The 15,950-nt window shown below is 48.6% G+C and overlaps 1 protein-coding gene across 1 annotated transcript; it reads left to right on the forward strand.

The window, feature by feature from the left end:
• Window positions 1-750: 750 nt before the first annotated feature.
• Window positions 751-10,648, forward strand: LOC308270136 (keratin, type II cytoskeletal 73; the record flags this gene model as incomplete). Its single annotated transcript, XM_080705861.1, has 9 exons — window positions 751-1,197; window positions 2,675-2,889; window positions 3,921-3,981; window positions 4,543-4,638; window positions 5,316-5,480; window positions 7,755-7,880; window positions 8,257-8,477; window positions 9,551-9,585; window positions 10,392-10,648. The coding sequence occupies 9 exons, from the start codon at window positions 751-753 to the stop codon at window positions 10,646-10,648; spliced, it is 1,623 nt and encodes a 540-aa protein (XP_080561987.1).
• Between the last annotated feature and the right edge of the window lie 5,302 nt (window positions 10,649-15,950).

Below are 15,950 nucleotides of genomic sequence, written 5' to 3' on the forward strand. Positions count from 1 at the left end.
CTGGGTGCAGGGAGCCCTCCCAACTCTGTAGAGCACCAGTGTCAGCCGCTGTGAACTGTGATGGTGGCAGGACCATGAGGCAGCTCAGGAGTGGGGCAGAAGTCAGTGTGAGGTGAATAGGCAGCCTGGCTGGCACAGGGGACCAGGGGCCTGCCTGGGGACACAGCAGGGGACTGGCAGCCAGAGGGCCAGGCCTGGATTCCTGGTGGGCTCCTCTCCATGGCCCTGGGCAGCCATGAGAACTGTCTGCAGGAGCCCTGGGAGGCCAGGTCATTGGATTCCCTTCCTCACCACATCAAAGCAGCTCAGCCAGGGTCCCCAAGCAGCCTATCTGATGTCGGCAACAGTCTGAGATTTCTCACAGATGCTGCTGTCAATTAAAGGTCTCCCCTTGGCACCCCCACAATCCCAGCCCCCACCACTCCCTGGGGAAGGACAAATGAGGTGGTGACGAACTTCCCAGCCAAGATCATTCTAGGGATAACACGGCCAGGTTAATTAATGTGATAAGACTCAATTACATGAGCAAGATTTGCCAGCCTAGCACTTTGGGGGTTTTCAAGTTATTTACCCACTGTCTCTGATTTTGCTGGGAGAAAAGGATTTCTTGCTCCCAGGCAAATCAAACCTACAAATTAGGGCAGTGGCTCTCTCTGGAGCCCTATAAAGGGGGAGGCAAAGATCACAAGCTGGTAAACAGCCTCCTAGCTAAGGCAGAGCATCTCATTCCAGCTCTTAGGCCTCCCCAGCATGAGTCGCCAGTTCACCTGCAAGCCCGGGGCTGCTGCCAAGGGGGGCTTCAGTGGATGCTCAGCAGTTCTCTCTGGGGGAAGCTCGTCCTCCTACAGGGCTGGGGGCAAAGGGCTTAGTGGGGGTTTCAGTAGTCGAAGCCTTTATAGCCTGAGGGGCGCCCGGAGCATCTCCTTCAATGTGGCCAGTGGCAGCGGGAGGGCAGGGGGCTACGGGTTTGGTCGGGGCCGGGCCAGTGGCTTTGCAGGAAGCCTATTTGGCAGCGTAGCCCTGGGGTCCTCAAGCCCGCCCATGTACCTTCCCGGAGGCATCCACCAGGTCACCATCAACAAGAACCTCCTGGCCCCCCTCAACGTGGAGCTGGACCCCAAGATCCAGAAAGTGTGTGTCCATGAACGGGAGCAGATCAAGGAGCTGAACAACAAGTTCGCTTCCTTCATCGACAAGGTGGGTCTTTCTAGAGAAAGCCAAGCAGGGAGCTTCCTTTCTCCTCTGCCTTCAATGGCCTCCAGGGCTCCCGGTCTGGAGCAGAGGATGGTGGGACACGTTCGCAGGATGCAGATACAATCCAGCTCAGAGCAGAGGGTCCTGGCCAATGTCCTGGACATAGTAGCTGAGGAATGGGGTTACAGGAGAAAAAAGCTAGAAAGCTTTTGTCTGGGAAGGTGTCCAGGAAGCAGGTGGCTTCTGGGCTTCCAAGTGGGAAAGTGACAGCCTGTGACTTGGAAGCCAGGCAGAAAGCCAGTGACTAGGACGTCTAGAAGCCAGAGGCCTGCTCTTCCTCTCAGGAGATCCAGACCAGCTCAGACCTGGGCCAAATGAAAGGCTTGGCCTGTGATATAGACCAGCATACGAGGCGAGGCCCATGTGGTCACGGGGGCCAGCGTGGGGTTCTTGAAAGTGGTTCCTGGGCTGGCAGCATTGGCACCTAGACACTTGATAGAAATGCATTCCCAGGCCCTACCCCAGACCCACTGAGTCAGAACCCAGAGGCGGCACTCAGCAGTCTACATCTTGACAAGCCTTCTAGGTAATGCTGATGCACACGAAAGTTTGGAAACAAGGGAGGAACAAAGTGGTGGGAGGGTCTTGAGAAGTAGAATCTTCTCAAGTATAAGATGAAGAGGAAGCTTCCTAGGGGGCAGTGAGGTGGGGTGACAAAGTGTGAGTAGGAGTTTTCTAGGTGGTGACGGGCAAAGGCAATGGAGGGAGGGAGAGAGAGAGAGGACACATTACATGCGGTATGAACCAAGGGAGCCCTTGGGTTCACATGGTAGAGGAAAAGAGGAGGGCAGGATGCTCTGTGAAAAAAAAAAAAAACACAGTAAAAAATTGGCTGGACTTGCAGCTTGAGACTGCTTGTTCTCCCCCTGGGAAAATACTCTGATTGAGAATAGAGACCTGGGCATGAAAACAGCAGAGGAGAGATCAAGACCCAGGTCAGCTGAGCACTGGCTTTCTGGCTGGGCTTGGGGGAGGCAGTGAAAAGGGGGACAGAGAGTAGGCAGAGCACAGGCCCCAAGCAGAGGGGCCCAGGAGCAGGAAGGCCAGCCAGGCCAGCTAGTGTGTCCAAGGACTCACCATAGAGAGGTCGCCCAGGCAAGTTGAAGTAGGCGCAGAGGCAAAGGGAGCCTAGATTTGGACAGATCGAGAGTCTTGAAATGAAGACGTTGGGGCCTTTCCTGATCTTAGGAGCTGTCCCCAAGAGTAAGTGAGCGAGTGTCTCTACCAGAGTAAGTGCCCAAGCAGGAGGGGCTCAAGAGGCATTTTCAAAGGATCCCCTTTTATGCTAGCATAGCATAATGCACACAAATACACACACACACACACACACACACACACACACACACACACACAGAGAAAACCCCATGTCATCTCTCCCCATTGACAGTGGAGCAGGTTCCAGGGTTGATTTGGGTTCCAGGTGCGGTTTCTGGAGCAACAGAACAAGGTACTAGAGACCAAGTGGGAGCTGCTGCAGCAGCTGGACCTGAACAACAGCAGGAAGAGCCTGGAGCCCATTCATGAGGGCCACATCAGCAGCCTGCGGAAGCAGCTGGAGACGCTGTCTGGGGACAGGGTGAGGCTGGACTCGGAGCTGAGGAGCATGCGCGATGTGGTGGAGGACTACAAGAAGAGGTGAGCAGAGACCCTGTGCTCAGGATAGCCGCCTCCTTGGGTTGGGCTTTCCAGCAGGCATTGGGACCTTTGCCTCTGGCCTCAGGGGCACTGAACCCAGGCAGAGTCTCACCCATCTGAGCCCCACTGCCTAAGCAAGACGAGAGCCTTTTCTGGGTAACTAGGTGTGCTGGACAATGAATAGTGCCAGGGCTACCCTGCCGAGCATCCCTCCTCGACAGCCTTTTTCCTGCTGCTCACTGGAGAGCCCTGTGTGTGTACAACACAGCCTCTTGGTTCCTAAGCTTACCCAGTGCACCCTGAGTCCCAAGAACCCCCCAACAGGCAAGAGGAGGGGTCCCTGTTGGGTTTCCCCTCTCATTTCACTCGCCCTTGACGTTTGAGCCATGCTCTTCCTTCTTGTCCCGGGGGACAGCTCTGGCTTCCTGGAAACTCCATCTTTGGGGTGCAGTGGAGTTGTTGGTAGAGGTCGGGCAGCAGTGTTTTCACCACAGGCATGGCTGAAAGGGGCAGCTCATGCTCCTGAGGTCTGGGTGCTAAACAGGAGGAGGAAGATCCTCTTCATGTTGAGAATCAGAGAATCCATCCTGTCTTTGGATCAGCACCCTGCCCACTTGGGCAAAATGGTACTAATGAGTTTGGACCACTAAAAAGATATAGAGTAATGCCTATTGAACGATATGTATCTGGGCATGGTGGTGCATGCCTACAATCTCAGTACTTGAGAGGCTGAGACTGGAGGATCCCAGTTTAGAGATCAGACCTTAGCAGTTTAGTGAGCCCCTCACAACTTTGCAAGACTCTATTTCAAAATAAAAAATAAAAAGGGCTGGAGGTGTAGCTTGGAGGTAGAATGACAAGTTCAATTCCCAGTAAAAGACACACACACACACACACACACACACACACACACACACACACACACTCCTGTAATGTGAGCACCTCTTCTCTCGTTTCTTAGTGAGAACCCACAGGTACACAAAAACAGACACATGCATACAACACCCTGTTCACTGGGGTTTTCCCTGCAGGTACGAAGAGCAAATAAACAAGCGCACAACTGCTGAGAATGAATTTGTGGTGCTTAAGAAGGTGAGGAGTATGCCTGGGGGCAGGGGCAGGGCCAAGATCAGAGGCCTGTGGTGCCCTTGGAAGCCTGGGGCTGACTGAGGAGATGGAGGTGTTTTGCCTTTATGCCTTGGGTGCTTGATGGCTGTCTGACACAGATCACTTTGTGAGCTCCCTAATTGTTGTGCAAAGGGGCTGGAGTCTGGCCACGGATAGTCAGTCTCCTGCTCACTACTGCTGTGCCTGGGGCTCAGGACAGGCTCTGGGAGGCAGGAGGTCTATGGGCCATCTCTGGCAAGTTTCCATGGCTGGCCCTGGCTCCCTGACTTCCCAATGACCGCCATGTGGAGAAGCAGGCTCCCATGCCCTCTTTTTAGAAAGAGGCAGAAGGCATTCTGGAGACCTGAGGAACTTGCTGAGGTTTTCCAGTGAGTCCTGGATACAAGTTGGGTTCCTCCTCTCCTGGGTCTTGAGCCATTCCCTGGGACCTCTAGCTACAGGGTTGAGTGATTTGATGTCATTTCATGAGAGAGGCCCATGTAGGCTTAATGAAAAGCCATGTTGATGGTCTCCTGATCCCCTTAGGATGTGGATGCAGCCTATATGAGCAAGGTGGAGCTGCAGGCCAAGGTGGATGCCCTGGAGGGAGAAATCAAGTTCTACAAGTGCCTTTATGAGGGGGTAAGCTCCCTGCCCCACCTCTAGCTCTGTCTTCTGGAAGGACAGACATGTTATGAGTAGTTTCCTACTTATCAGTAACTTTGAGAGCCCAGGTGGCCCCTAGCATTTGGGTGTTGGGAACTCTGTAGATCAAAGACAAGAGTGACAATCAGTCCTGGTGCCACATCAGCCCCTGACTGGCCACCAGATGTCCCATTCCCAAATCTTTCTGAAAGCCATGGGTCCTCATAGGGTTCCCACTGGACTTTAGCCAAGCATATTTTCATTCCTGCTTGTCTTTTCTCTATGCTTTGGGATGTTTTCTAGGGTCTTGGGCAAGGATCTCCTGGAATAGATGTGGGGACTTCTCACACCTTACCTTCAGCCTATTGGCCAAGCATCCACGGGCCTGTGTCCTGAGTGTCTTCTATGTGGCCGGGCTGTTTCCTTCCACCGTCCCCATCCTTGTCCTGTCTCAGGTGACAGACATAAGGGCTGTTTTCTTCTTGGTCTGTTTTAAGCTCACTCAGTGTTTTTGAACTTTGAGCTGGTGAGCTCTGTTCTTGCAAGCCTTGGGGGTTGCAGGCTGCATCTGTTTGGGATGGTCTGGGGCCAGCCATCCTACTTGGATGGGGCCACATCTGGGCACCTTCCTCTGGTCATGAAAAGCATGTCACACGTTCTGGTTTTCCCTGCAGGAGATTGCTCAGATGCAGTCCCACATCAGCGACACGTCCGTCATCCTGTCCATGGATAACAACCGCAACCTGGACCTGGACAGCATCATCACTGAGGTCCGTGCCCAGTATGAGGACATTGCCCTGAAGAGCAAGAATGAAGCGGAGATGCTGTACCAGACCAAGGTGAGGCTGCACACCTGTCCAGGGTTATGTGTGCAGGGCCTCCAGTCTAGTCTGTGTTTTGACTGCTCCACACCCCGCAGTGGCCCCCTGAACTTCAGCCAAGTGCATTCTCATTCTTAGTGTTGTGCTTGCTGGGGTCACAACACACTCCCCTCCAGCACTGGGGACACCCTAAGGGAGGAGAGACACAGCTCTGTGCTTGGGATCCACTTAGGCTGATGGCACCGGGCAATGTTGAATGCAAGTGAGTGTGGTGCACACGGTATAGCCTGGCCAGGTGGGCAGGGCAAGACTGACTTCCTGGAGACAGAGTCCTGAACTGAGTTTGGGGGAGGGGAGCACGAGTACCTAGCTCCTGAGCTCCCTCATTCATTATAATAAATTAGGGGGTCCTTCAGTGTGATTGGATCAGGTACTGCTGTCTTTTCATTCAAGTCCAACTCCAAGGATAAAGGGTGAGTTTGATCCTTAGATCTTAACTCCTCTAATGGGTTGTGGGTGGAAAGTGACTCTTTAGGTAATTTGGTTTCTCACATCAAGATGGCACCTTTCTAATTGTTCTTTGCTGTTTATCAGGCACTTTCTCTAGGGAAATCACTCTTGGAAGATCTTTTCTCTCCCTCTGCTGTCTCCTTGCCAGCCGGGGACAGAAAGGTTTGACCTGCAGGGAGGGAGGGAGGGAGGATCTTAGGGCCTAGGAGACAACACAGGCCACAGCATCTTGATGAAGGTGCATCTCCCAGACCCTTCCACATCACTGTCATGGGCCAGGTCAAGGATGGCCATATTAACCACTGCGCTATCACTAGTGAGTTCTCAACCCTCCTACCCTTTCCAGAAGAATTAGGCAGGCTTGCACAGATTATCGAGGCACTTGCTGTTTAGGGTTATACATATCTCTGCTTCTCTAGTGAGGGGCATGCACTAATTGGGCAGAGTGTCATTGGCAGCCCTGTAACCCCAGTATTATGGGGCTTATTTTAGTTATTTTCTTTTCCAAGATGAAGGGGTGGGGTTCAGGATGCTCAGTGAAGGACATTTAGCTGATGTATGATGAAGCTGGATCTGAGCTGAGGAGGCTGACTGCAGCTCCCATGGTGCTTAGGCAGGTGATCAGAAGGGGACTGAGTAATGAGCACTGGCTCCAGAGCTTGGCCTGGGCTGAGAGCTTAGCAGCAGGAGGGTCCTCGCCCTCAAGCCTCAAGAGTCTGGCTGTGTCAGGACACAGCTTTGCAGAGAAGTAGGAGATGGCTGCTCGCCCCAGGTTAGCCCAAAGACTAAACACAAGGAACATGGAGAGATGCCTCCTGCCTTCCAGATGACTCAGTATACCCAGGGAGAATCCTGAATCTGTGGCCATGCTGAGGTCTAGGGCTCAGGGACAGACAGGGGCAGCTTATGACCCTGAATGCTGAAGGTCATGCCTTTTTTGTGTGTGTTCTCCTTAAGCCAAATTCTGGGCCACACCCGGAGCACTCTCTGTTGGCTGTTCAATGGACAATATCAAAGGCAGGAATAATCTCAAACTAGTAGATGATCTGAAATTCATGGCTAGTTGTACTGGGGTAGAGCTGAATCCATTCCCATCAACTTGGTACTATGGTATGTACTTGTAATTCAGAAATAAAAGATCCTGCCAACCATTTATTCTGAGTATCATAGGGAGGGCATGGAAATGTGCACCATGGTCTTATCTAGGGACTGATGTACCTGGGACAACAGGAACTCAATTGTAGCAGCCAGGGAATGATGGGGCTGGGGGTGGGGATTTTAATGTTGGGCTGGGCCTGGGGGTGGGGATGGCTCTGTCTTGGCTGAGTTGGAGCTAGGGGAAAAGGAAAGTTGGCTGGGAGGTGGAGGGAGCGCCTCATGCAAAGACAGAGACCTGAGAGCACGTGAGAATGTAGGGAACCCCGGGACTATTTGGCATATCTGGGAAGCCAGTTAGTGAGGGGGCAGGGACAACGGACACCTTGATGCCATGCTAGGGGTTTCAGTTTGACCTTGGGCTTGAAGGGCTACATGCTGAGGAAGGTCATAACTGAAGCTGCGTGTTACAAAGTTGCAGTATGGAGGAATCAGTCCTCATGGCCAAATGTAATCATCAGTGAGATCAGTTTTGACAAATAAGTCCAACGAACAGGTGGTTGAGAGGGAGGCTGTGGATGGGCATCCAGGCACTCGCACCCACCTGTGCCATGCTCCCCAAGTGTTCCAGGCTGGGCTCAGCCTGGCCCCGAGTCAGGTCCCTGCTCTGCTCCCTGTGCCCCCCAGTTCCAGGAACTGCAGCTGGCAGCCGGCCGGCACGGGGACGACCTCAAACACATCAGGAACGAGATCTCAGAGCTGACGCGGTTCATCCAAAGGCTGCGCTCAGAGATAGAGAATGTGAAGAAGCAGGTGAGGGGCAGGGCTCCTGGCTCACAGAGGGTGGGGTGGTGGCACCTGCTTAGTGGGTCCCTGCCAGTGCTACTTTTCTTTGTTCCCCGTCTCAGAAGCCCTTTCCTCAGTGGAGCCCCTGCTCCCACCCCTCACACTTCACTCCCATCTGAAGTCTGGACGGACTGCGGGGTCTTTCCAGAAAGCTGGGGGAGTCATGGTAGCCAGCCACCCAGGGCCAGGATGAAGGGCTCCACTTTCAGAGACCTGGCTGGGTATCTGCCCTAGTGAGGCCAAACAGAGGACAGTCCCACCACTGTGAGCACATGGGGGTGGGGGGTGAAGTGAGGCCTGGGTGCCTTAGAACTCAGGGGAGATGCTACCTCCTGTTCCTCAGTGCTCCAGCCTAGAGACGGCCATCGCCGACGCCGAGCAGCGGGGCGACTGTGCGCTCAAGGACGCCCGGGCCAAGCTGGAGGAGCTGGAGGGCGCCCTGCAGCAGGCCAAGGAGGAGCTGGCCCGGATGATGCGGGAGCACCAGGAGCTCATGAGCGTGAAGCTGGCCCTGGACATTGAAATCGCCACCTACCGCAAGCTGCTGGAGGGCGAGGAGTGCAGGTGAGGGCAGAGGGGCTGGAAGAACATTTACCATCCTCCCTTATGACTCAGTTTCTCAGAGTGTGGGGGACAGACTGCTGGAGGGGCTGGAGATGCTTTGTGGTTCATCCACAAACAGCCTGGAGCGGTGTCCACTCAGATGATATGACAGCAACGTCCTTGGGCTCTTCAGGGAGAGAGGGTCTAGGCTTAGTACTGCTGTGCCTTTAACATCTCTCAGATACTTGCAAATATCCCCTTTTCATATACAGTGGATCCAACTTCTTGGCTGACAGAAATATCTAGCCCCCCCCCCAACTAAATTGTTTTATTTTCATTATATTTATTCTGGGGATTGAACCCAGGGGCATTCTACCTCTGAGCTATATTCCCAGCCTTATTTTATTTTTTTTATTTTGAAACAGGGTCTCGCTAAGTTGCTGAGACTGGCTTCAAACCTGTGATCCTCCCATCTCAGCCTCCCAAGTACTGGAATTATGTGTGCCACCACACCTGGCTCGTTATATTTATTCTCATTGTTACTTTCTTTTCTAATCTGGTTAAGAAATACTGTTTTTCTATTTGCCATGGTAATATAATACTTTCTTTTAAGAGAAAGTAGAGTTTTACTAAATCTCTAACAGTGTGAGTTGCATTTGGTCACACCAACAGTTGGGAGGATAGCATATGAAGGCTTGTCATTTCCAAAACCCTGCAACATAGGGAGGTGAAGTTACTGGTCTAAAGCTAGTTCATTAGTAGCAGCTCCTAGTTCTAACATTTCTACACATGCATTTATTTAGGCAGCAGATTCCCAGCAGTAAAGCAGTGGATTCAAGAGAAACCCAGCAGGAGGTGGTGTTGGTATAGGGCGCCCAAGGTTGCAGGCTCCCACACTCGGAAGCAGGGAAGGTAGAGTGAGGATGGAGGGAGATGCTTCAGGGCAGCAGGTGCAGTCAACACCATCTGGCCTGTTGTCAGGGCATGGAGGCTGAGTTGGTCTGGCTGATGAGGTCCAGGGAGTCTCAGGTGGTGGGGAGGGCTGCCTGGGATTCCATGTGACAGAGACTCACCTGTGATTTCTTCTTGTGCAGGATGTCTGGAGAATACACCAATTCTGTGAGCATTGGTGAGTATCCTATGTCTCGGAGGGAATATTTTTAGGCAACCAACAAACACAAGGTGAATGAGTGGGTATCCACCACCAGAACCTCTGTGGAACAGTCCTGGTTGGCCTGGGAGGCCACCACTGTCATGAGCTCTGCTCCCATGGAGAGGCCTGCTCCCTCCACCCCACGCTCAGAGCTGCGTCTGCCTCTGTGGAGTCAGCTTCCCAGCACAGCGTGGCCGTGCACACCAGCCCCTTCCCCTGTAATCTCCTCTGTTCTGGGATGATACTCTCAGCCCTAGCCCTTCTTCTGCCACCCCCACCCCGGCTCCCTGCATGAAGGAAACTGAGCACAAGAGACACCTCCCCTCTGCGAGTAGAGAGGCAGTTTAGTGCTGGCCCCATGGGGCCATCCCAGGCTCCTTCTAAGAGAGGATCCAGTAAAAACTCTCTGACCCAAGCTATCAGGACATGTTTTGAAAGACAAAAAAAAGTAACCTTAAGAATGTGTTCTATAATCCAGGCAAAGACATGGCTTTTCTGATGCTTAAGCATTCTGTGTCCTTTATAGCAAGTCCCTGCTACTCTTGTTCATCCTATGAACAGGTGCCTGATTTGGGAGTCCTGTGAAATCTGGGCTATTTTCCCCCAGTTCTTGAGCTGCTCAGGAATTGAGCATGTATCACTACTAAATCAAAGTTCATAGTTGTGAACTGTTTGTTTAAGAGGGAGCCATTTAAGCTAGTTGGCACTGGGGGCTGGAGGGGCCTCAGTGCCACTTCTGCGCCAGGACACATACTGATCTCTCCTCCCTGCATCCTCCACAGAGGTCATTAGCAGCTCCACTGCCGGGACAACAGGCACAGGAGCTGGCTTCGGGTTCAGTGGCGCCAGCACATATGGCTACCGACCCAGCTCTGTCAGCGGTAGCTACGGCGTGCTGCCTGGAGGCTGTGTCACCGGCAGTGGGAACTGCAGCCCCCGTGGGGAGGCTAAGACCAGGCTGGGCAGTGCAGGCGACTTCAAGGATGCGCCAGGGAAGACCTCAGCTCTGAGCTCACCCACCAAGAAAACGCTGCGATAAAGTGGCAGCACGTTCCTCGGCATCTGCCCTGCCCTGGTTTCTTCTGGATGCCCTTCTCCAGGAAATTCCTCTGTCATCATCTCCTTCTTGCTTACTTTGCCACCAACATCTTCTCCTCTTTAACCTCTCTGCTTAGCCTTTCTGAATCAGAATTAGGATTTTATGCTGGTGTTGTCTCACCCATCCTTTTGCCTCCATGCAAAAAGAGACCTCTTGCCTCAGCCTCCCTTCTGAGGAGGAACTGATCCTTTTTCTGCCTGTACGCCCCCTTGCAGGTGAAGGTTTTCTCTCCAGAGTGGTCCCAATCCTGCTGCCGCTCTTCATGCCCTAGTTCAGGTCATCTGGCCATGTGCCCCTGGACACATAAGGCTTCAGGTGCACTGATAAACAGTCCAGCAGGAATGGGCTCCTCTGACCAGCTCCAGCGCAGGCCAAGCACCTGGTCACAGGTTATATCCAGCATGGTCACTGGCCATTAGAGAGCTGGGCTTCGCCCTTGAGGCGGGTCCTACCAACCAAGGGACTTGGGCTCTCAGTCCGTGAGTTCTTGTCTTTGTTTATCCCTAAGCTCCCCGCTTCACATGTGCCACCAATAAACTTAAAAATTCATGCAGGGTCAGGCTGTCTATCTCTCCTGAGGGAATCCTCACCTCAGGCCATGTGGAACAGTCACTCGATGGGAACCTGGGAATCTGAGGTCACTCCGCCCACAGAGCCCCAAAATATCTTTTGATCTGACTGAAAGAGACCCTGCACAGAGTGAAGGGTCCCACCCCAGCATTTGTCTCCAGTCTACACTAGCAGATGCTTTAGCCCTTTCTAAAACACACTCCTTAGGCCGATGTGAACGAACCATCTTTAGGAGCATTTGATATCTCTCTATCATTAGGGAGAAGGAGCAAACATTTGTCTGGTGGCAAGATTTAAATCTGGTCAAGAGGCAGCAGGAAGCCAGTTCTAGAAAGCCTAGGACTTTCTAGGCAACCAACAAACACAAGGTGAATGAGTGGGTATCCACCACCAGAACCTCTGTGGTGGATACCAAAGATATCAAAGACCCAAAGGTAGATTCCTCTTTAAAATAAAGACTCTAATTTTTTGGTCCTTAGTCAAGTTTCCACTGAGTTGAGTATGGGTGTGTATGCATAAATGTGTATATAAGTATGTGTGCATGCATGTGTATGTATTTGTGTGTATAAATATGCATGTGTGTGTATGCGTATAAGTAAGGTAAAATCTCTGTCACACACACCACTTTGTTTCCAAAACACTTGTATGTTCAGAGATACTCATAGGTTCCCAGGCCGTAATGATATTTTAAGAATGCAAAAGAATGCAAAAGAAAGAGAGAGGCTACTGAACATTTAGGCCGAAGCTCAGGTGTTCCATCTGAAGAGGTTCTTTCTGGGTTCAGAAAGAATCTCAACTTCAAGTCCAGAGCTTTGAATGTGGATTCATATTTTGCAACTAGCTGGTGATCATGAGTAAAGCTATCATCCCTTTTGAGCCTCATCCCTTCAGCTATAAACTAGGCAGAATAATACCCTAGGTTGTTCTTAGGCTAAAATGAGATAACATGAGGATATGTGTGAAGTTCCTGGCATAAAGTTGATGATTAATAAATGTTAATGGGAACAGAAGCTTGTCCTATCTCTTTTTAGTTCAAATGCTTGGCTTCATGAACTTGCTGAAAAAGATGTGTAGCTACTGGTAAAGCAATTCACAGAATTCAAACTTGAAAGAGACCATCTTATATCCAGTAAATCAAGTTAGTTTATTTCCTGAAAGAGCAGCAGAATGACTCCTCTTGTATACCCCTGTGAAATGGGACATACACACTCGAGGGTCACTGAGACAGGGGACTAGTGAGATGGAAGAGGCACACAGGCTGATAACTGCCGCACCAACCCAGATGTGGTATGTTTCAATGCCACTCACGTCAATGGCTAACACTAGTCACTAAGCCTAAATGGAACCCCAAGAGATGCTGGGAAACGAGGAGACCTGTGAGGTTAGGTGGAGCACCATGCAGCCTCTGGTGCAAGTTCCCTCAGTCTGGATACCCAGTGCAGGTCATCAGGCTGAGGCGACTCCCCCCTGACCAGGGCTGGAATATGCTGGGCGCACTCTCTAGAATCCTCACAGACACCCTCCCTTTGGCTTTGACACTGTAACCCTAGGCAAACAGCCGTAAGCTAGATCAGGCTGCATATTATATTACGGTGTGTGTGTGTGTGTGTGTGTGTGTGTGTGTGTGTGTGTGTGTCTGCGTGTGTTTAGGAGATAACCTAAGTTTGTTTGAATTGGAAAAATTTAAGCCTGTTTAACAATGAAATTATGACATCTTGTTCAGTATTTCTTAAAGTATATTCAACAAGACCCCGGCACTCAGGGTTTATTTGTATAATCAGCCGAAGAGCTGGCTCTGTGGTTAAAACAAGGTATTTATTTATTTATTTGTTTATTTATTTATTTTTGTGGTACTGGGATGGAACCCGGGGGGGGGGGGTTCTACCTCTGAGTGACACCCCCAGCCCTATTTTTTATTCTTTATTTGGAAACAGGATCTCACTGAGTTGCAAAGGGCCTCACTAAGTAGCTGAGGCTGTCCATGAACCGCAATCCTTCTGTCTCAGCCTCCCAAATGCTGGATTACAAGTGTGAGCCACCATGCCCGGCTTAAATAAGTTTTTTAAAACACTGAACTTTTTTTTTTTTAAGAAGAGTACTGATATTAGAACAGTTAATTTATAATTTCAGAACCAGCTTTCCTTCTTTTATTCTCTTGTTTTAATCTAGAAAACACTAATTTATAAGAAACCCAACAGTAAGAAAACAACCCAATAAAAAATGGGCAAGTGAACTAAATAGACACTTAACAAAACAAGGAATTCAAATGGCCAATAAATGTATAAAAATGCTCAACATCATTAGTAATCAGAGAGATGCAAATCAAAACAACCCTGAGATTTCACTTAACGCAATCATTCAAAACACAGACAACAAATGCTGACGAGGATGTGGAGAATTGGGAACTCTAATACATTGTTGGTGGGATTACAAATTAGTGCAACCACTTTGGAAAAGAGTATGGAGGATCCGCAGAAAAATGGGAATGAACTTACCATATGATTCAGCAGTACCACTTCTGTGTATCTACCCAAAAGAAAGGAAACCAAACTACTGAACTAATGCATGCGTATCTATGCTCATAGCTGCACAATTCACCATAGCCAAACTATGGAACCAGCCAAAGTGTCCATCAACAGATGAATGGATTACAAAACTATGAAATATGTACAAAATGGAATTTTTTTTATTTTATTTATTTATTTATATTGGTGCACTGTATTCATACATCATAGTGGGATACAAACTTTTGTAGACATACATGCACACATCACCCAGTCAGCCCCCACCCGATCCCCACCCCATTCTCTCCCCATCCCTCCCTCCCATGCTTGGCTTAGTGGTTGACATCTAGTATTATAGCAATTTATCCAAAATTAAAAATGATAATCTCACATAACAGTTTCATTTGTCTGATACCAAGCTTTTGATGACTTAAAGATAACATTTCAATATTTCTTTTTACTTTCTTTCTTACTAGAGAATATTTTTTTTCTATTTTTTTAGGTGAAACTATCATATATTTATATATTTATTTTTCAGAAAAAAACTCTATCCTAATATGGAATATGGACTCTAGATACCCAAAACGATCTTGAAAAAGAACAAAGCTAGAAGATATATATTTTCTGATTTCAAACCATATAAAGCTACAATAATTGAAACAGTGTACTACTATTCTAAAGGCAGATATATAAACCATTGGAGTTAAATAAAAGCATAGAGCTAAATTCTTCCCTATATTGTCAAGTTATTTTTGACAAGGTTTCCACGAACATTTGGTGGTAGAAATAATAATATTTTAACTAAATATTGTTGAAACATAATAATTACATGGAAAAGAATAAAATTGGACCCTTACTTAACACATATACAAATATTAACTCAAAATAGATAAAAGACCTAAGTATAAATCTTAATACTATAAACTTTTAGAAGAAAATCTGGGTCATAAAACCCCACAACACTGAAATTGGCAGTGATTTCTTGGATATGATTTCAATGGCACAGGCAACAGAAGAGTATACAAACTCCCTAAAAAATAAAAAAAAATATTGTATATCCAAAGACAATGTAAACAGAGTTAACAGTTACTAATAGAATGGGATAAAATATTTCCAAATGCTATATCTGAAGGTATATTAATATTCCAACTAGAAATCCTAAAAATTAACAACAATAAAAGCAAACAATACCCTTTACAGATAGGTAAAAGACTAACATAAGTAATGAATCTCCACAGATAACCAATCTTAGTTGACTGTTGGATGGAAACTCTTGTTTCTCTGGTTCTGGTGTGTGTTACCTATTTCTTCTTTGTAGTTAATCTCTTTGAGTATTTTCTCTAGTGCTGGTTTTGAAGACAAAAATTCCTTCAGTTTCTGTTTGTCGTGGAAGCTTCTTATTTCCCCATCTAATTTGATAGAAAGTTTTGCTGGGTAGGAAATTTTTGGCTGGAAGTTGTTTTCTTTCAGAGTTTGGAATATGTTACTCCAAGCCCTTCTGGCTCTCATGACTTGGTTTGGGAAGTCTGGAGTGATTCTAATTGGCTGCCTCTGAATGTCACTTGGCCCTTTGTTTTTGTTGCCTTTAAGATTCTCTGCTTGGCTTCCACATTGTTCATTTTGACAATTATGTTGCGTGGGGATCCTCTTCTCCGATCCTGTCTAAAGGGAGTTCTATAAGTTTCCTGGACCTGTGTATCAACCTCTTGCTCTATGTTTGGAAAATTTTTGGCTATTACTTCCTTGAAGAGATTGTTGATCCCTTTGGTTTCACTTTCTTTTCCCTCCTCTATTCCAATTATTCTTAGGTTAGCTCTCTTAAAATGGGCCCATATTTCTTCAATATCAGATTCCTGCTGTCGGATATTTTTTTCTAGATTAGAAAATATGCGTTCATTTTTGGAATGATCATCTTCTAAGAGCGAGATTCTGTTCTCCATGTGGTCTAATCGGTTGTTTGTGCTTTGAATTGAGGCCTTTACTTCATCAATTGCATCCTTTATCTCTTTTTGGCTCTCTCTGAGTTCTTTTCGAAGCACCTCTATTATTTCTACAGTTATTTTCCTGATTTGATCTTCTAGAAATCTCTGATTTTCTGTTTTACCGGGTTCTGATGTTGTGGGGTTGTGGGCATTCATTGCTCCAGTATTATTCCTCTTTCCCATGAT

The sequence above is a fragment of the Muscardinus avellanarius genome, assembly GCF_963383645.1.
Source record: "Muscardinus avellanarius genome assembly, chromosome: 11".
NCBI classification, from domain to species: Eukaryota; Metazoa; Chordata; class Mammalia; order Rodentia; family Gliridae; genus Muscardinus; species Muscardinus avellanarius.